The sequence below is a fragment of the Eleutherodactylus coqui genome, chromosome 8 (genome assembly GCF_035609145.1).
Source record: "Eleutherodactylus coqui strain aEleCoq1 chromosome 8, aEleCoq1.hap1, whole genome shotgun sequence".
Lineage (NCBI taxonomy): Eukaryota > Metazoa > Chordata > Amphibia > Anura > Eleutherodactylidae > Eleutherodactylus > Eleutherodactylus coqui.
The window spans coordinates 33123455-33144114 of NC_089844.1; the positions used below are offsets into that span (position 1 = coordinate 33123455).

General features: G+C 47.0%; 1 protein-coding gene across 1 annotated transcript in view; it reads right to left on the reverse strand.

Annotated features, from left to right (window-relative positions):
- LOC136576284 (aldehyde oxidase-like) overlaps positions 1–20660 on the reverse strand; it is a 124148-nt gene that overhangs the window by 80054 nt on the left and 23434 nt on the right. Inside the window, exons 9-13 of the mRNA XM_066575461.1 lie at positions 19754–19905; positions 16486–16579; positions 13128–13240; positions 10195–10379; positions 9948–10110 (exon numbers count right to left, since the gene is read on the reverse strand). Of these exons, the coding sequence (XP_066431558.1) occupies positions 9948–10110; positions 10195–10379; positions 13128–13240; positions 16486–16579; positions 19754–19905 (707 nt within the window). The remainder of the gene's footprint in view (positions 1–9947; positions 10111–10194; positions 10380–13127; positions 13241–16485; positions 16580–19753; positions 19906–20660) is intronic.

The window sequence follows — 20660 nt, forward strand, 5'->3', positions numbered from 1 at the left end:
ACTATTGTGAAAAAACATAATTTACAGTGATAGATAACACTATGTCCTGACTAGAGATGAGCGAGTATACTCGCTAAGGCACATTACTCGAGCAAGTAGTGCCTTAGCCGAGTATCTCCCTGCTCGTCTCTAAAGATTTGGCGGCCGGCGGGGAACGGCGGGGGGAGAGCGGGGAGGAACAGAGGGGAGATCACTCTCTCCCCCTCGCCCCCCCGATCCCCGCCGCAACTCACCTGTCACCCGCGCCGGCCCCCGAATCTTTAGAGACGAGCGGGGAGAAAGTCGGCTAAGGCACTACTCGCTTGAGTAATGTGCCTTAGCGAGTATACCCGCTCATCTCTAGTCCTGACACTTTAAATGTCACCAGACCATGACATAGTTCTAACACACTTTGTTACACAAAATGCCCTGAGATCTCCTAAAAGGTGTTGACACAATGAGTCCCTTTTAAAAGACCCAATCACACGAGCTGAGATATCCCATCAGCTTGATGTTTATCTATCCACTAATGTACACCCTGAGTCACAACCAACATGGGTATGGTTGGCCCAAAAGGCCTATATGAGAGGACAAATAACCAGAATAGTGGCGCACAAGAAAAGAGAGAAAACACAAACTCAAAACATGCTAGAGAGGCGCTTCACTCTGCTCGAGACCGCCAACCAACAGAGACCCAGTATTTCACTAACTAAAAAAATCAGGGACATAAAAGTCAAATTAAATCTTATTTACGCCGCACTAGCAGAAAAAGCTCTAAACTGGACACAAGCCACTTATTTTAGACAGGCAAACAGACAAATTGCTAGCGGTGCAACTTCGTGCGAAAGAACGGATCAACTTGTTCTATTCAATTAGGATAGGAAACGGAGAGTGCACAGCGAATCCAGACAGAAGTGCTAAAGTGTTTCACAAATTTTATATGTCGGTCTATAAATGCAAACCCCAACAAACCCCTTCGGCTCCCATGAACTTCCTAAAACACCTCCATTGACCTAAGCTCACGACAACTTATAGCGACGAAGAAAATAGACCCATTTCATGTGAAGAAATTGAAGATATCATTATGAATAGAGATGAGCGAGCACCAAAATGCTCGGGTGCTCGTTACTCGGGACAAAATTATCGCGATGCTCGAGGGTTCGTTTCGAGTAACGAACCCCATTGAAGTCAATGGGCGACTTGAGCATTTTTCTATATCGCCGATGCTCGCTAAGGTTTTCATTTGTGAAAATCTGGGCAATTCAAGAAAGTGATGGGAACGGCACAGCAACGGATAGGGCAGGCGAGGGGCTACATGTTGGGCTGCATCTCAAGTTCCCAGGTCCCACTATTAAGCCACAATAGCGGCAAGAGTGCCCCCCCCCTCCCAACAACTTTTACTTCTGAAAAGCCCTCATTAGCAATGCATACCTTAGCTAAGCACCACACTACCTCCAACAAAGCACAATCACTGCCTGCATGACACTCCGCTGCCACTTCTCCTGGGTTACATGCTGCCCAACCCCCCCGCCCCCCCGCACGACGCAGTGTCCACAGCGCACACCAAAGTGTCCCTGCGCAGCCTTCAGCTGCACTCATGCCACACCACCCTCATGTCTATTTATAAGTGCGTCTGCCATGAGAAGGAACCGCAGGCACACACTGCAGAGGGTTGGCATGGCTAGGCAGCGACCCTCTTTAAAAGGGGCGGGGCGATAGCCCACAATGCTGTACAGAAGCAATGAGAAATATAATCCTGTGCCACCGCCATCAGGAGCTGCACACGTGGGCATAGCAATGGGGAACCTATGTGCCACACACTATTCATTCTGTCAAGGTGTCTGCATGCCCCAGTCAGACCGCCGTTTTTTATAAATAGTCACAGGCAGGTACAACTCCGCAATGGGAATTCTGTGTGCACCCACAGCATGGGTGGCTCCCTGGAACCCACCGGCTGTACATTAATATATCCCATTGCAGTGCCCATCACAGCTGAGGTAACGTCCGATTAAATGCAGGTGGGCTTCGGCCCACACTGCATGCCCCAGTCAGACTTGGGTTCTTTAGAAGTGGACACATGCAGTTACAACTCCGTGTGGACCGACAGCATGGGTGGGTGCCAGGAAGCCACCGGCGGTAGATAAATATATCCCATTGCATTGCCCATCACAGCTGAGGTAATGTCATGTTTAATGCAGGTGGGCTTCGGCCCACACTGCATGGCCCAGTCAGACTGGGGTTCTTTAGAAGTGGACACATGCAGTTACAACTCCCTGTGGACCCACAGCATGGGTGGCTCCCTGGAACCCACCGGCTGTACATAAATGTATTCCATGGCAGTGCCCATCACAGCTGAGGTAACGTCCGATTAAATGCAGGTGGGCTTCGGCCCACACTGCATGCCCCAGTCAGACTGGGGTTCTTTAGAAGTGGACAGATGCAGTTACAACTCCCTGTGGACCCACAGCATGGGTGGCTCCCTGGAACCCACCGGCGGTACATAAATATATCCCATTGCAGTGCCCAGCACAGCTGATGTAACGTCAGCTTTAATGCAGGTGGGCAAAAAATTAATTGGATTACACTGTAGGCGAGGGCCCCAAAAAATTGGTGTACCAACAGTACTAATGTACGTCAGAAAAATTGCCCATGCCCAACCAAGAGGGCAGGTGAAACCCATTAATCGCTTTGGTTAATGTGGCTTAATTTGTAACTAGGCCTGGAGGCAGCCCAGTTAAAATAAAAATTGGTTCAGGTGAAAGTTTCAACGCTTTAATGAGCATTGAAACGTATAAAAATTGTTTACAAAAATTATATGACTGAGCCTTGTGGGCCTAAGAAAAATTGCCCGTTCAGCGTGATTACGTCAGGTTTCAGGAGGAGGAGCAGGAGGAGGAGGATGAATATTATACACAGATTGATGAAGCTAAAAGGTCCCCGTTTTTGATGGTGATAGAGAACGATGCTTCCATCCGCGGGTGCAGCCTACGTATTGCTTAGGTATCGCTGCTGTCCGCTGGTGGAGAAGAGAAGTCTGGGGAAATCCAGGCTTTGTTCATCTTGATGAGTGTAAGCCTGTCGGCACTGTCGGTTGACAGGCGGGTACGCTTATCTGTGCTGATTCCCCCAGCCGCACTAAACACCCTCTCTGACAAGACGCTAGCCGCAGGACAAGCAAGCACCTCCAGGGCATACAGCGCAAGTTCATGCCACGTGTCCAGCTTCGACACCCAGTAGTTGTAGGGGGCAGAGGTGTCACGGAGGACGGTCATGCGATCGGCTACTTACTCCCTCACCATCCTTTTACAGTGCTCCCGCCGACTCAGCCTTGACTGGGGAGCAGTGACACAGTCTTGCTGGGGAGCCATAAAGCTGTCAAAGGCCTTAGAGAGTGTTTCCCTGCCTGTGCTGTACATGCTGCCTGATCTCTGTGCCTCCCCTGCTACCTGGCCCTCGGAAATGCGCCTTCGGCCACTAGTGCTGTCGGAGGGGAATTTTACCATCAGTTTGTCCACCAGCGCCCTGTGGTATAGCATCACTCTCGAACCCCTTTCCTCTTTGGGTATGAGAGTGGAAAGGTTCTCCTTATACCGTGGGTCGAGCAGTGTGTGCACCCAGTAATCCGTAGTGGCCAGAATGCGTGTAACGCGAGGGTCACGAGAAAGGCATCCTAACATGAAGTCAGCCATGTGTGCCAGGGTACCTGTACGCAACACATGGCTGTCCTCACTAGGAAGATCACTTTCAGGATCCTCCTCCTCCTCCTCCTCCTCAGGCCATACACGCTGAAAGGATGACAGGCAAGCAGCATGGGTACCCTCAGCAGTGGGCCAAGCTGTCTCTTCCCCCTCCTCCTCATCCTCCTCATGCTCCTCCTCCTCAACGTGCTGAGATATAGACAGGAGGGTGCTCTGACTATCCAGCGACATACTGTCTTCCCCCGCCTCCGTTTCCGAGCGCAAAGCGTCTGCCTTTATGCTTTGCAGGGAACTTCTTAAGAGGCATAGCAGAGGAATGGTGACGCTAATAATTGCAGCATCGCCGCTCACCACCTGGGTAGACTCCTCAAAGTTTCCAAGGACCTGGCAGATGTCTGCCAACCAGGCCCACTCTTCTGTAAAGAATTGAGGAGGCTGACTCCCACTGCACCGCCCATGTTGGAGTTGTTATTCCACTATAGCTCTACGCTGCTCATAGAGCCTGGCCAACATGTGGAGCGTAGAGTTCCACCGTGTGGGCACGTCGCACAGCAGTCGGTGCACTGGCAGATGAAACCGATGTTGCAGGGTGCACAGGGTGGCAGCGTCCGTGTGGGACTTGCGGAAATGTGCGCAGAGCCGGCGCACCTTTCCGAGCAGGTCTGACAAGCATGGGTAGCTTTTCAGAAAGCGCTGAACCACCAAATTAAAGACGTGGGCCAGGCATGGCACGTGCGTGAGGCTGCCGAGCTGCAGAGCCACCACCAGGTTACGGCCATTGTCACACACGACCATGCCCGGTTGGAGGCTCAGCGGCGCAAGCCAGCGGTCGGTCTGCTCTGTCAGACCCTGCAGCAGTTCGTGGGCCGTGTGCCTCTTCTCTCCTAAGCTGAGTAGTTTCAGCACGGCCTGCTGACGCTTGCCCACCGCTGTGCTGCCACGCCGCACGACACCGACTGCTGGCGACGTGCTGCTGCTGCTGACACATCTTGATTGCGAGACAGAGGTTGCATAGGAGGAGGAAGAGGAGGGTGGTTTAGTGGAGGAAGCATACACCGCCGCAGATACCACCACCGAGCTGGGGCCCGCAATTCTGGGGGTGGGTAGGACATGAGCGGTCCCAGGCTCTGACTCTGTCCCAGCCTCCACTAAATTCACCCAATGTGCCGTCAGAGAGATATAGTGGCCCTGCCCGCCTTTGCTTGTCCACGTGTCCGTTGTTAAGTGGACCTTGGCAGTAACCGCGTTGGTGAAGGCGCGTACAATGTTGCGGGAGACGTGGTCGTGCAGGGCTGGGACGGCACATCGGGAAAAGTAGTGGTGACTGGGAACTGAGTAGCGCGGGGCCGCCGCCGCCGCCATCATACCTTTGAAAGCCTCCGTTTCCACAACCCTATACGGCAGCATCTCCAGGCTGATAAATTTGACTATGTGCACGTTTAACGCTTGAGCGTGCGGGTGCGTGGTGGCGTACTTACGCTTGCGCTCCAACACTTGCGCTAGCGACGGCTGGACGGTGCGCTGAGAGACATTGGTGGATGGGGCCGAGCACAGCGGAGGTGAGGGTGTGGGTGCAGGCCAGGAGACGGTAGTGCCTGTGTCCTGAGAGGGGGGTTGGATCTCAGTGGCAGGTTGGGGCACAGGGGGAGAGGCAGTGGTGCAAACCGGAGGCAGTGAACGGCCTTCGTCCCACCTTGTGGGGTGCTTGGCGATCATATGTCTGCGCATGCTGGTGGTGGTGAGGCTGGTGGTGGTGGCTCCCCGGCTGATCTTGGCGCGACAAAGGTTGCACACCACTGTTCGTCGGTCGTCTGCACTCTCAGTGAAAAACTGCCAGACCTTTGAGCACCTCGGCCTCTGCAGGGTGGCATGGCGCGAGGGGGCGCTTTGGGAAACAGTTGGTGGATTATTCGGTCTGGCCCTGCCTCTACCCCTGGCCACCGCACTGCCTCTTCCAACCTGCCCTGCTGCTGCACTTGCCTCCCCCCTGAAGACCTGTCCTCAGTAGGCGTAGCAAACCAGGTGGGGTCAGTCACCTCATCGTCCTGCTGCTCTTCCTCCGAATCCTCTGTGCGCTCCTCCCTCGTACTTACTCCAATTACTACTACCTGAGTGATAGACAACTGTGTCTCATCGTCATCGTCCTCCTCACCCACTGAAAGCTCTTGAGACAGTTGCCGGAAGTCCCCAGCCTCATCCCCCGGACCCCGGGAACTTTCCAAAGGTTGGGCATCGGTCGCGACAAACTCCTCTAGTGGGAGAGGATTCGGAACCATTGCTGCCCATTCTGGGCAGGGGCCCGAGAACAGTTCCTGGGAGTCTGCCTGCTCCTCAGAATGTGTCATTGTAATGGAGTGAGGAGGCTGGGAGGAAGGAGGAGCAGCAGCCAGAGGATTCAGAGTTGCAGCAGTGGACGGCGTAGAACTCTGGGTGGTCGATAGATTGCTGGATGCACTTTCTGCCATCCACGACAGGACCTGCTCACACTGCTCATTTTCTAATAAAGGTCTACCGCGTGGACCCATTAATTGTGAGATGAATGTGGGGACACCAGAAACGTGCCTCTCTCCTAATCCCGCAGCAGTCGGCTGCGATACACCTGGATCAGGAGCTTGGCCTGTGCCCACACCCTGACTTGGGCCTCCGTGTCCTCGCCCGCGTCCACGTCCTCTATGCCTACCCCTACCCCTCAGCATGCTGTATTACCAGTAGTGCAGAAACAGAACGCTGTAATTAAATGTGCCGCTTATTGGCCTGTGGTTGGAGGCTGACTTCCCTTACGGAACGCACAGCAGAGCCAGGAAACAATTTTGCGCACGCCTGTAGTGAGACGTACGTGCGTATGACTGAGCTAGTGGAATTCACAGCGCAGAAGCAGTCAAGTGGCCAAAGGCCAGTAGTAGGCCTTAAGTATTTTGCTTCTATTTTTTTAAAATGCTGAGTTGATACAGCAGACAGATACTGTAGGCAGCATATAATATTATGTATACTGTTTCCCTCTGGCGGGATGACAGCGATCATGTAACAGAGACAGCAGATCCAGGAAACTATTTTGCGCAAGCCTGCTGTAACGCTTAGCTGCGTATTAATTAGGACTACTACCCCCAGCAGATAGATACTGTAGGCAGCGTATAATATTATGTATACTCTTTCCCTCTGGCGGGATGACGGCGATCATGTAACAGAGACAGCAGATCCAGGAAACTATTTTGCGCAAGCCTGCTGTAACGCTTAGCTGCGTATTAATTAGGACTACTACCCCCAGCAGATAGATACTGTAGGCAGCGTATAATATTATGTATACTGTTTCCCTCTGCCGGGATGACGGCGATCATGTAACAGAGACAGCAGATCCAGGAAACAATTTTGCGCAAGCCTGCTGTAACGCTTAGCTGCGTATTAATTAGGACTACTACCCCCAGCAGATAGATACTGTAGGCAGCGTATAATATTATGTATACTGTTTCCCTCTGGCGGGCTGACGGCGATTATGTAACAGAGACAGCAGATCCAGGAAACAATTTTGCGCAAGCCTGCTGTAACGCTTAGCTGCGTAATAATTAGGACTACTACCCCCAGCAGATAGATACTGTAGGCAGCGTATAATATTATGTATACTGTTTCCCTCTGGCGGGATGACGGCGATTATGTAACAGAGACAGCAGATCCAGGAAACAATTTTGCGCAAGCCTGCTGTAACGCTTAGCTGCGTATTAATTAGGACTTCTACCCCCAGCAGATAGATACTGTAGGCAGCGTATAATATTATGTATACTGTTTCCCTCTGCCGGGATGACGGCGATCATGTAACAGAGACAGCAGATCCAGGAAACAATTTTGCGCAAGCCTGCTGTAACGCTTAGCTGCGTATTAATTAGGACTACTACCCCCAGCAGACACGCAGTAAACTGTACACGGTCACAGGCAGCCCAAATATAGTATTTTTCCCCAATTTTTTTGAAACAGCCGACTGCCTTTATAGCCTGTATATATCTTTCCCTGCCTCACCAGTACTGGCCCTATACTCTGTGCAATGACTGCAGACTGAGGACGCAATGCTCTGCACGCCCGATATACAAAAAAAATAAAATTGTGCAACACTGCTAAAAGCAGCCTCAACAGTACTGCACACGGTCAGAGGTGGCCCTAAGAAGGACCGTTGGGGTTCTTCAACCCTAAAATCACTCCTAACGCTCTCCCTATAGCAGCTCCGGCACCAGCAGCACTTTCCCTGATCTCTGTCAGAATGCATCTGTGGCGAGCCGCGGGATGGGCCGATTTATATACTCGGGTGACACGTGATCTCGCCAGCCACTCACTGCAGGGGGGTGGTATAGGGCTTGAACGTCGCAGGGGGAAGTTGTAATGCCTTCCCTGTCTTTCTATTGGCCAGAAAAGCGCGCTAACGTCTCAGAGATGAAAGTGAAAGTAACTCGAACATCGCGTGGTACTCGCCTCTAGTAACGAGCATCTCGAACACGCTAATACTCGAACGAGTATCAAGCTCGGACGAGTACGTTCGCTCATCTCTAATTATGAATCTAAAACAGGAAAAAGCCCCAGGCCCAAACAGATTCATGGCCCTCTATTATAAAAAAATTAGCGACATCCCTGATTCCCCACCGCACAAGCTTCTATAATGGGACCCTAACAGGGAAACATCCACCAAGTGAATTCCTTGAAGCGCATATAACGGTCATACCAAAACCAAATAAAGACCACGCCTCTCTAAAAAACTACAGACTGATATCGCTGCTTAACCTTGATTATAAAATATTAACAAGTATACTCGCCAAACGCCCAAACCTCTTACTTCCTCACCTAATCCACAAAGATGAGGTAGGCTTTATACCTTCCAGACAAGCGGCAGATAACGCAAGAAAAGTCCTAAACTTGATCCATATAGCCCAGGGCCAGAAAATCCCGATGCTGGCTCTGGTACTGGGCATAGAAAAGGCTTTTGATAGCCTATCGTGGGACTATCTTTTCACAGTTCGTGATAAAATGGGGATTCACGGACCTTATATGCTAGCTCTTAGATCACTATACTCTACTCCCTCGGCAACTCTGAAACTCCCCTGTTCCAAACCCACCCCGATTGTTATGCAGAGAGGAACTAGACAGGGGTGACCCCTGTCCCCAGCTCTATTTTCTTTGGCAATGGAACCCCTTGCATATATGATAAAGGAAGAACCCTGATATAGCAGGGATCATGCAGGATGGGAAAGAGTATAAGGCCAACTTATTTGAGAATGACATCCTCCTCAGCCTAGCTAGACCACTGACATTTCTTCCCAATTTAATGACCATCTTGGACAGGTTCACAGTTATTTCAGGGCTACAAGTTAATATAGATAAAACAGAAGTTCTGTATATCAGTATCACTCCGAGCATGCAGAAATTGATTGAGATTAACTTTAGATTTCAGTCCCCGCAGCATTACCTCACATACCTAGAGATTAAGATCACTTCATCTGTGGGCACACTTTATAAACGGAATTACCCCTCCCTGTTTAACAAGCTCAAAAGCAGACTGAAAAAATGGGATCAACACACACTTTCTTGGATAGGGTGTATAAATACTATTAAAATGAACACATTGGATTCGAGGCTCAGTCCTACCAAAGGTTCGTCGTTCGTCCTCTTCTACTTAGGTATCTGGGTAGTGTGTGACTTTGGCGCTTGTCGGCACTAAGAGGTAAACCCCCGCCCGTAACAGCTTAGTCCATGGAGGCTCCAACATACATGGACACAAGACTTTCTTCGAGGCATCTCAAAGACCCATCCCTCACCCCTATCTAACCCCCCTTTTTTTCTACCCCATGACGTCTAAAGACATTATGCTTTAAGGCTGTACAGCTCTGATGTTGGAAGATGCCCGTCGGGGTTCTCTTACTGTAGATTACCAGCCTCTCTGCTGTCAGAGCCTATCCAATGTGTCACCTCATGCAGTACTGGCTTTAGCCAGCATATAGCGCTGGTGTATAACAGCAGAAAAAGAGTAAGCCCCCTAGGAAAACCAGTATACAAATGGGATTGGAAAGGGTTAATACCATGGGCATTCAGTGTCTATATCTGAGTTAGCACAATATATTGCTTCCTAGTAAGAGCAAGTAGTACAAGATAACTAAATGAAACTTTTTGCAAAGTTACTAAACATTTTATATAAGTTTGAATTGAAATTTTCCAAATGGTTGATCAAAATTAGCCTCACTTTTACTTTCTTTGGGTATTAATTATTTAGTCATGTAGTCAAGACATTTAACCCACCTCTGATTTTAGGGCTTGTAGCACTTCTAGGTAGAATTTGAAAAGAAAGCTGACGGTCAAAGTCCTTCTGTATTCCACCTTCCCACCAGGAGCAGAAGGTGTAAGAGAAACCTCATCCAAGATGAATCGACACGCTTCACTCAGCATCTCCTCATCCCACTGCCTGGTTAGATAACAGGGTTAAATTAGTAACTGTTGCTCATTCGAATTATGTGGCAGTACAATAAATGGCAAAATGGTCACAAACCTTCCAATAACTGCTTCTCTTGCCTTCTTTGCTTGAACTGTGCTTGTGCCAATGCCACCAAAGTAAATATTCATGTCTTCAATGATGTCTGAATGATCTCGGAATTGGACTCTCATTCCTGCGACCAGTATAGCCGCAGAGTTAACCTTCCTCTGCGCCTGTCTGAAGGCAGACACAACCTCCCACTATGGACAGAGGCCAATAACTTAAATATACTCAAAAATTAATTTGATTAGCTAGTGGAAATATCTTAGGAGCTTCCATAAAGACCTTAAAATACTCTCTCTCTCTCTCCCTCTCTCTCCCCTATATTAACTCTATTAACTATTAACCCCTTAATGACGCAGACCCCTTTTTTTTCCCATTTTCGTTTTTTCCTCCCCCCTTTAAAAAAATCGTAACTCCTTTATTTATCCATCGACGTTGCTGTATGAGGGCTTGTTTTTTGTGGGACGAGTTGTATTTTTCAATGGTGCTATTTAATGTACCATATAATGTACTGAAAAACATTTTAAAAATTCTTAGTGGAGTAAAATGAAAAAAAAAAAAAGACATTCCGCCATCTTTCAGTGTGTTTTGTTTCTATGGCGCATAAACTGCAACAAAAACGACATGACAACTTTATTCTATGGGTAAGATTACTACAATACCAAACTTGTATAGTTTTTTTTTACTGTACTATTTTTTTTTCAAAGACTTATTTTTTTTCCAATTATTTTCTGCGGTCATCTTCTGCGCGCAACAACTTTTAAATTTTTTTTGTCGATGTAGTTCAGCGAGGGCTCATTTTTTGTGGGATGTCCTGTAGTTTCCGTTACTACCAATTCAGAATACATACGACTTTTTGATCGCTTTTTATTGTGTTTTTAGTGGGAGACCGGGTGACTGAAAAAGTGCATTTCTGGCGTTCTTTTTTTTTTTCAGACGATGTTCACTGTGGGGGATAAATAATGTGCTACTTTAAGAGATCTGACTTTTACGGACGCGGCGATACCAAATATGTATTTTTGTTTGATGATTTAATTTTTTAAATTATAGATATGGCAAAAGGAGGGAGATTTAAACTTTTATAACTTTTTTTTTACAATTAAAAAAACTTTATTGATCTTTTTTTACTTTACTTTTAAGCCCCCTGGGTGACTCCAACATGCGATGCTTTGATCGCTCCTGCAGTATGACGTAATGCTACAGCTTTTTGACAGGCAGCCTATCAAGCCACTCCACATATACACATTCATAATACATAATTAAATTAGAAATAACAATTGTATATTTGGGGGGTGATTAAGTGTGCTGGCCATGCACGTCTGTATGCTAGTTTGATACAGAACTTACATCACAGAAGGGGAAATATAGAAGATTAAGGCAGTCTTCCAAAGCAGCTCTGGGGCCTTTCAGAAGGCCCCTGGCTGCCATGACATTTGCACGGCTCCCCCGATCTTACCGCGATGGGGGTGTGTGTGTGTGTGTGTGTACGGGACCCCCGATCGCGGCTATTGCCCGCGGGTGTCAGCTGTAGTAAACAGCTGATGCACGCTCTGTATGCAGAGAGGTCACCCCGCTATCTCTCTTCATACATACCCCAATGCTCCAAGATGTAAATGTACGTCCTGGAGCTGGTAGGGGTTAAATAATATTTTGTGACATTTTTGCATGCAGAATGGTGGCCAGTGACTCTCTACTGTAGCTTAAATATGTTGATTCGGATGGACATATGTCTTTTTTAGCCCTACAAACCGTATTAGTATGTAATAAAAACATTCTTAGTCAAAACTAAAAAAGTCTTCTAGCCCTTATGCTGCCTGAAGCAAAAAGTGACATTATGCCCCCTTCCCGAAGTTTTATATGTGGAAAGTGTAATATATGTATAAAAAGCCTCCAGATTCGGAGATTAAAGGTGCCCATAAGCCTTTGATAGCATTCAGCCAACAGTTATTTCTCTCAACTAACGCATAGACATGAACGCTTGGTTTGGCTAAACATTCATGTATCTTTAAAGTAAAGAGCGGAGTAAGCCTCAGCTAAATGAATTCAAGCCTGCCTGGGATAAGCATGGGTGTATCCTAAGAGAGAAATAGAAAGGAAATAATACAAGGGCAGACTGGATGGACCATGTGGGCTTTTTCTGCCATCTATTTTCTACGCCGCTGCCAGACACCTCAAGGCAGATTATATCCAGGGAAAACAAGAAGAGAAAGAAATTCAATGTGACAAGTCCTTCTTTCTTCAGACATCATCTGATGGGGACAGATGGGAGCCCCCATATACCCATATGTTGGTTTGCCAGTTCTGCCGAAGCGTGTTTGGGGGCCTTTACTTGAAAAAAACAACTTTCTCCATCAGTGTTAGTTATTAGAGATGAGTGAGTATATTCGCTAAGGCACATTACTCGAGCGAGTAGTGCCTTAGCCGAGTATCTCCCCGCTCGTCTCTAAAGATTCGGGGGCCGGCTGGGAGAGCGGGGAGGAACGGAGGGGAGGTCTCTCTCTCCCTCTCTCCCCCCTGCTCCCCGCCATAACTCACCTGTCACCCGCGACGGCCCCCGAATCTTTAGAGATGAGCTGGGAGATACTCGGCTAAGGCACTACTCGCTCGAGTAATGTGCCTTAGCGAGTATACTCGCTCATCTCTATTAGTTAACCAAACCTAGATAGCAAAACAATAATCAGGTTTACCAGGAGTGGAATGGAGGGATTCTGGGTCCTGGGCAACAGAGGTCATAGGCCCCTTACAATCCACCACAGCCATGATATACTCAGTACATAGTTGCCTGTGCGCAGTATTTATCTTATTTTTATTGATCCTTTGGATTTTGCTCTTAAAACAAATGTTCAAAGTGATTGTGGGCCGTGGGCCTTCTGTCTCCACCTGAATACCTCCATCATCACCCCATTTATGGTGGTATCTATTTTAAAATTCAAAATGTACCGCACCTTTTGAGTGAAAGGAATAAACACAGACACAAGAACTTCTTCTGGCAAAAGGCAGGATGAGGAATTCTTACATTGGAAGAAGTCATCATTGCAAATGATCTGCCGAGTTCTTCCTATAAAGAATTTACACCAATATTTAGAAAATGCAAAATAATGACACCAATAATATCCATAACCATTAAAACTGACTGAAATGTCACCAATCAATTACTGTGTCAGTAGTAAGTATTTACTGGGTATTTATTACTAGGCTCAATGCAAAAGTGTCCTGGCTGAAAAATTACATATATGTCATGCAACACATTCATTATGTGTTTTAGAAAGGGGTACAACTTAAAATATAACAGCATGTGACAAAATGTGGGAGTAAACTAAACCAACTAATAGGTGATGTAAAGTTGAACAAAATTGTCTAAAGATGTGCCAGATTTATCATACGGCATGAGCCATTGTGATACATTTTTAGACTGTCTAGTCAAAGTATTAAACATGATTAGTAAATGTGCCCCATCAGGTCAAAAACTGAAACTGAGAGCATAGTGCTATATATAAAATTAAAATACTTACATACACTGTCGTAACTATAAAGGATGCAGGGGATGCGGTTGCACCCGGGCCCAGGAGCCTTGGGGGGCCCATAAGGCCTCTCTTGTCCATATAGGGAGCCCAGTACTATGAGTAAAGCATTATAGTTGGGGGCCCTGTTACAGGTTTTGCTTTGGGGCCGAGGGGCTTCAAGTTACGCCTTTCGCATTAAGGGGTTGAGAGAAGTTGGGGGGCTCCAAGATAAACTTTTGCACCCGGGCCCATGAGCCTTTAGCTACGCCCCTGCTTTTATATCCATCTATCTATCTATCTATCTATATACACACACACATTCATAATACATAATTAAAATAGAAACAACAATTGTATATTGGGGGGTGATTGAGTGTGCTGGTTATGCACGTCTGTATGCAAGTCAGACACAGAACTTACATCACAGAAGGGAAAATATAGAAGATTAAAAACAATCACAGAAAATGGCCATTACTTACTGAGTAAGTTCAGAATGGTCTGGCACCTTGTATCCACTATGTGTGGGAGTATACACCAAGCAGCCACCCCCCTCATTATCAAGAGGCAGTGTGAGTGGCTGTCTCATCGGTGTCCTTCACAGGTGTTATTGGCTCCTCCATTTGGTAGTCAGCTACCTGCATGGTGAGAGGAGGATGCATCTATATGCACTCCTCAGTCAGTAAGTAACGGCCATTGTTCTGTGATTGTTTTTAATTCTTGATTTCCCCTTCTGTGATGCATTTATATTAGTGTAGGGACCCACTACAACGCAAGGAGCAGTGAAGTAGTTAGTGGGCTCATGTATCTTGGCCAACATCCAACCAATGCCTTGCATTTATTATCTATCATTCACATGCAGCGTGGCATTAAGACTCCAGGGGGAGCCCAGGGTGACAGTACCAATGTGGTTCACTGATGGAAGTGCAGGGCAACCTGCCGAATTATCATGGCACCATTAATAGGTTGCTGGTCTGCATGGTGAACTACATATATCAGAATGGTCTGGCACCCTGTATCCACTATGTGTGGGAGTATACACCAAGCATCCACCCCCCTCATTATCAAGAGGCAGTGTGAGTGGTTGTCTTATCGGTGTCCTGCACAGGTGTAATTCGCTCCTCCATTTGGTAGTCAGCTACCTGCATGGTGAGAGGAGGATGCATCTATATGCACTCCTTTGATACAGAACTTTTTTCATTTGGCTTTACCAAGAACAGTCATCATAGAGCAAACATGCAAAGACAGAATGTTGACAAAGCTATTACATCTTCTCTGTCCATCTATATAACTAAGCTTTACTCATTAATCCTTATTAACCCTTAATAAAATGGCATATTGGATTCCATAAAAGAATGATAATTGTATATTACATGTCATATTCTTAATTTCCCACCTTCTATGAGCCTAAAGTGGCATTACCATCTGTCAGGTGATCAGATAATTGGGGATCTGGCACATGTAAAACATTACTATAACCTGAAGTAACTTTTCTGTTTGTCAATAGAAGTTATGGAAATAGTGAAAGCACCACTAGATGCCTACTGATGTCATAATTTGTAACATTCGGGCAAATTTACTAATGTGACTGTACCTACCCCTTGTTATACAATGCACCCAAATTTGGTGCATTTCTGGTACCTAATGCTGCACCAAAAAAATCCACTGTACCTCGTTTTACAAGGGGTGTGGTTTAGTATAAATGGGTGTTGCTTAAATGTAACAACTTACGCCAAACTTTTGACGCAAACTAAGCCAACCAATAGATGGTATAACATTCAACAAAACTGTCTTAGGCCTCATGTCCACGGGTAAATTATTATTTAAAATCCGCAGCGTTTCTCCCGCATGTGGATCCGCGCCCATAGGGATGCATTGGACGCCCGCAGGTAGTTAAATACCTGCGGATGTCATTTTTCCCATCAGGTGCGGATCCGCGTGCGGGAAAAAAAAATGGGCATGCTCCATTTTCGTGCGGGTCTCCCGCAGGCTTCTATTGAAGCCTATGGAGGCCGTCCGGATCCGCGGGAGGCCCGTGCCAGAATTAAACTCACCTGCTCCGGACGATGCAAATCTTCCTTCCTTCGCGGCCGGATCTTCTTTCTTCGGCCCGGCGGATGTGCCCAGCGCATGCGCGCGGCACGCCGCCGGCGTGCCGAACACATCTGCCGGGCTGAAGAAGGTTGATGATCCAGCCGCGAAGGAAGGAAAATCCGCATCGTTCGGAGCAGGTGAGTTTATTCTGATTTTTAGCCTCATGTCCGCGGGTCAGGAGGGACCCGCTACGGATTCTACATGAAGAATCTGCAGCGGGCATGATTTTCCCCGTGGACATGAGGCCTAAAGATGTACCAAATTTATCATTCTGCATGAATCAATCACTGTGATAAATTTGGCCCATTTTTAGACTGCCTGTTCCAAGTTTACACTGTCTAACTAGAGACAGGCTTAGTAAGTCTGCTCCATTTTTAAAATACTCCTTTTTGGACAGTGTTGTACAGTATCTTTGTATTGACCGCAATGGAGGAGGTTTACTAAGCTTAATGTGCCAGGGTTCTGACTCAATTTGTGCGAAATCACTAGGGTACATGCAATGCATCATATTTATTAAGGCTTTAGAGACCTGTATTATTTTGGCACCACATTATGGGAAGGCTTCAATATATGGTACTGTATGGAGAACCATATAACCCGTGTCCAATTCTGAGTGGACAATAGTATAAATTCCCATATGTTTATATGAAGAAACTACAGACCCTTCAAGCTTTTTGTCACACTTCCATCAATGTTTATTATCAGTCACCTCTTGAAAGGACATTGAGTGTAGCATTTCCACAGGCTAGTATGGGGTTCAGATCAGAATTTGGATTCCGGCTGATTATGTGTCCACCTATAGACTGCAACAGTGTAAAATTACTGACTGCAAAAAAGTTAAACTTTGTTATTGCACTTATTATAAAGTAGTAGTAGAAAAAGGTACAAAGATGTAATCATAGAAAAAATAGTTCAGAAAACTATTATCTTCCAATAGCTTTTAGACTCTGCTGACATACACCATACTATATAGAATCGTATCTATAAGTCATATGGGTGAAATATATTAAAGGGGTTGTCCCGCGCCGAAACTTTTTTTTTTTTTTCAACCCCCCCCCTCCCCCCGTTCGGCGCGAGACAACCCCGATGCAGGGACCTAAAGAAAGCTTACCGGAGCGCTTACCTGAATCCCCGCGCTCCGGTGACCTCTATACTTACCAGTGAAGATGGCCGCCGGGATCCTCTTCCTCCGTGGACCGCAGCTCTTCTGTGCGGTCCATTGCCGATTCCAGCCTCCTGATTGGCTGGAATCGGCACGTGACGGGGCGGAGCTACACGGAGCCGGCATCCTGCACGAGAGGCTCCATTGAAGAAAGCAGAAGACCCGGACTGCGCAAGCGCGGCTAATTTGGCCATCAGAGGCCGAAAATTAGTCCGAAACCATGGAGACGAGGACGCCAGCAACGGAGCAGGTAAGTATAAAACTTTTTATAACTTCTGTATGGCTCATAATTAATGCACAATGTATATTACAAAGTGCATTATTATGGCCATACAGAAGTGTATAGACCCACTTGCTGCCGCGGGACAACCCCTTTAAGACCGGCATTTCAAACAGAAGTCTTAACATAATTTCCACTGGCGCACAGTGTGCCTAATATATGAAGAGGCTCACACCTCCCCATAGATTAGATGCATGTCAGCTGCTCTGAGTGCCTACACAGAAATGTGTGCCAGCTGGCATAGATTTCTGGTATAATTTACGCCAGTTTCATAAATGTGTTGGTCTGGGGCAGGCACATCACCCACTTCCTTATCGGGAAAGTGGTGCAGAGAGGTGTACCAATCAAAAATTCACAAAATCTTGGCACAAGTGGGGCTTGTGCCAAATTTTCAACTTTTTACTTCAAAAAAGAGATTATAAATAGAGATGAGCGAGTATACTCGCTAAGGACAATTACTCGATCGACCATTGCCCTTAGCGAGTACCTGCTCGCTCGGGAGCAAAGATTTGGCTGCCGTCAGCGGGCGGGGAGTTGCGGGGGGGAGCGGGGAGGAACGGAGGGGAGATCTCTCTCTCCCTCTCTCCTTCCCCCTGCTCCCCCCTGCTCATGGCCACAACTCACCTGTCACCCGCGCTGGCAGCCGAACCTTTTCTCCCGAGCGGGCAGGTACTCGCTAAGGACAATGCTTGATCAAGCAATTGTCGTTAGCGAGTATGCTCGCTCATCCCTAATTATAAATCTCCTCCTATATGTCTTAGGCCTCCCTCAGGCCTTAGTCAGACGGGCGTTTTTTCGCGCGATTTGCGGATCGCATGACGGATGCGCATCTGCAAATCGCGTGACCGGTGCGCGCAAGTCGCCCGCAAATCGCCCGAAAATCTGCTCCTAGCCGCGTTTCATTAGAAACGGGCCGGAGCTGTCCAGCGCATTGCATTCAATGGAGACGGCAATACAGCCGTCTCCATTGAAAGCAATGCGCTGCGGGCGAGCCCGGGATGAATTGTCGGTAAGGGCTTAAATATATAAGCCCTTCCCTGCAATTCATCCTAAAATGTGTTAAAATAAAAAAAAATTGTATACTCACCTTCTCCCGGCAGCCGGAGTTCCGTGCGGCCGTCCTGCAGTGGGTGTGAAGGGGGTGTGAGTCAGACCTGCCCCCTGATTGGCTCAGCGCTGAGCCAATCAGAGGCATGTCTCACTCACACCCATTCATGAATTCATGAATGGATGTGAGTCAGACCTGCCCCTGATTGGCTCAGCGCTGAGAGGCAGCAGTCACTCACCCATTCATGAATTCATGAATGGGTGTGTGAGTGAAACTGGCCTCTGATTGGTCAGGCTGTGACCAATCAGAGGCAGATCATTCAGCAGGCGGGGATTTTAAAGCCCCGCCGGCTGAATAGTGCCAAGAAGCAGTTCAGGAGAACTGACAGCGGCCGCGGCTGGACTCCGGCTGCAGCGGAAAGGTGAGTATACAATTTTTTTTTATTTTAACACATTTTAGGATGAATTGCAGGGAAGGGTTTATATATTTAACCCCTTCCCGACAATTTACCCCGCGCACGCCGGCAGCCCATTGCTTTTAATGGAGCGGCTGTATTGCCGCTCCATTGAATTCAATGGGCAAACATCGTTCTTCTCTGTCACAGCTGTTACAGCTGTGGCAGAGAAGAATGATTTGTCTTCTATATGTTCTCAATGGGGTCGGCGCTGCTGCCGCCGACCCCATTGAGCGCATATAGAGAAGAGAACAGGAATCGCAGATCACAAATAGGTGCGATCTGCGATTTTTTGTTCTATAATTTATCGGACGAGCGCATAAGAAGCGCTCATGTGTCCGATACCATTGCAAAGCAATGGTTTTAAAAAATCGACGGACGCATGCGCATGCGCAAATCGCGGCTAAAAACGCCCGTCTGACTAAGGCCTCACACAGGCGTTTGCAGAAATACAGCATTGCACCAATCACAGCTGGATGCACCAATCACAGCCATTCATTGGCGGCAGCACTGATTGCCAGAGCCGACGCTCCTGGACCAATCAAAGTAATCTCTCACTGCGAGGCAGGGATTTCAATTCCCATCATTAGCAATAGATGCTTTGTCGACTTGACAAGTGCCCGGCAGCCAGCCCGGAGCTCCGGAAAACAGCGTCAGGGACTCCGACAGCGGTAACTAGGTGAGTATTCCATTTTTTTTTTTAGTCAGTGCAGCTAGCGCTGGTGTTTACCGCTGCCAAAAACATTGTACCAAGCTGTGCCACGTTTTCGGGAGCGCTGCAAACGCTGCCCATTCATTTCAATGGGTGATGTAAAGCTGAAAACGGCCAGTGGTAGAACATGCATCTCTGCCAAAGTGCAGCGCTGAAGACCCTGCGTTTTGATGCCTGTGTGAACAGCCCCATTGAAATAAATGGGAATTCATTAAGGAATTCTTTACTAATCACAAACATTATGCAGTTTGTAATGGACAATATTTCATTTTTTTTATTATCTATATTGCAATAACTTGATGATTTAAAATTTTAACCTACAGCCACATTTCTGATCTGTTGTCCTGCCAGGGATTTCAGTTGTTGTAGAAGAACACGAAAAATCTTAGTCTTCTCATCTGAGATCTCAGACACTGCTTCTTCCAAAGTATTCTTTAACATGGTGAGACTACATGCAGAACCTATAGATATCCCTGGATGTGTCAAAAATGTATACGTTTAAACCCACATTTGTAGCTGTAATATGGGCACATAAATACCCCTATATTATGTTTGTCTGAAAGTGATCCTGGAGATCTTGGTTCTTCTATTTGTTCTTAACCCTTTCCAATCCACTGTCTGGCGTGTGAAGACATTATGATTTAAGGCTGTACAGCTCCGATGTTGGAAGACGTCCGTCGGAGTTCTCTTACTGTATATTGCCAGCCTCTCTGCTGTCGGAGCCTATCCAACGTGTCACCTCATGCAGTACTGGCTTTAGCCAGCAGATAGCGCCGTTGTATAACGGCAGAAAAAGAGTAAGCCCCCTAGGAAAACCAGGATACAAATTGGATTGGAAAGGGTTAATTCTTCTTCTTGCTCATGTCTTTTGGGTCTCACAGACTTGTGTATACAAATAGGGTTTTTTATCAGTACATTTTTCTCATCCAGTGTCAAAAGATAATTGCAAAGAGCTGTTACATTTTAGCATTGTCCTCCCTAATACTTCATAACTCGCATTAAGAAAGAACGACTAGAGTAACGGGTGAGGGGTATAGGGGACTTCAGAACTATATATGCTAAGGGCAGTAGTTCCAAAAGCATCAGAACCCAAAATAAGTTAAAAGCTTTTTGTTGGGGAAACAAAGGAAAAAGAGGAAATAAATATGTGAAAATGTTAGGCAGGTGCGAAAATAATCATAGGCAACAGTTAAAAAAAAGATTATACTAGCAGCACGATCGATATATA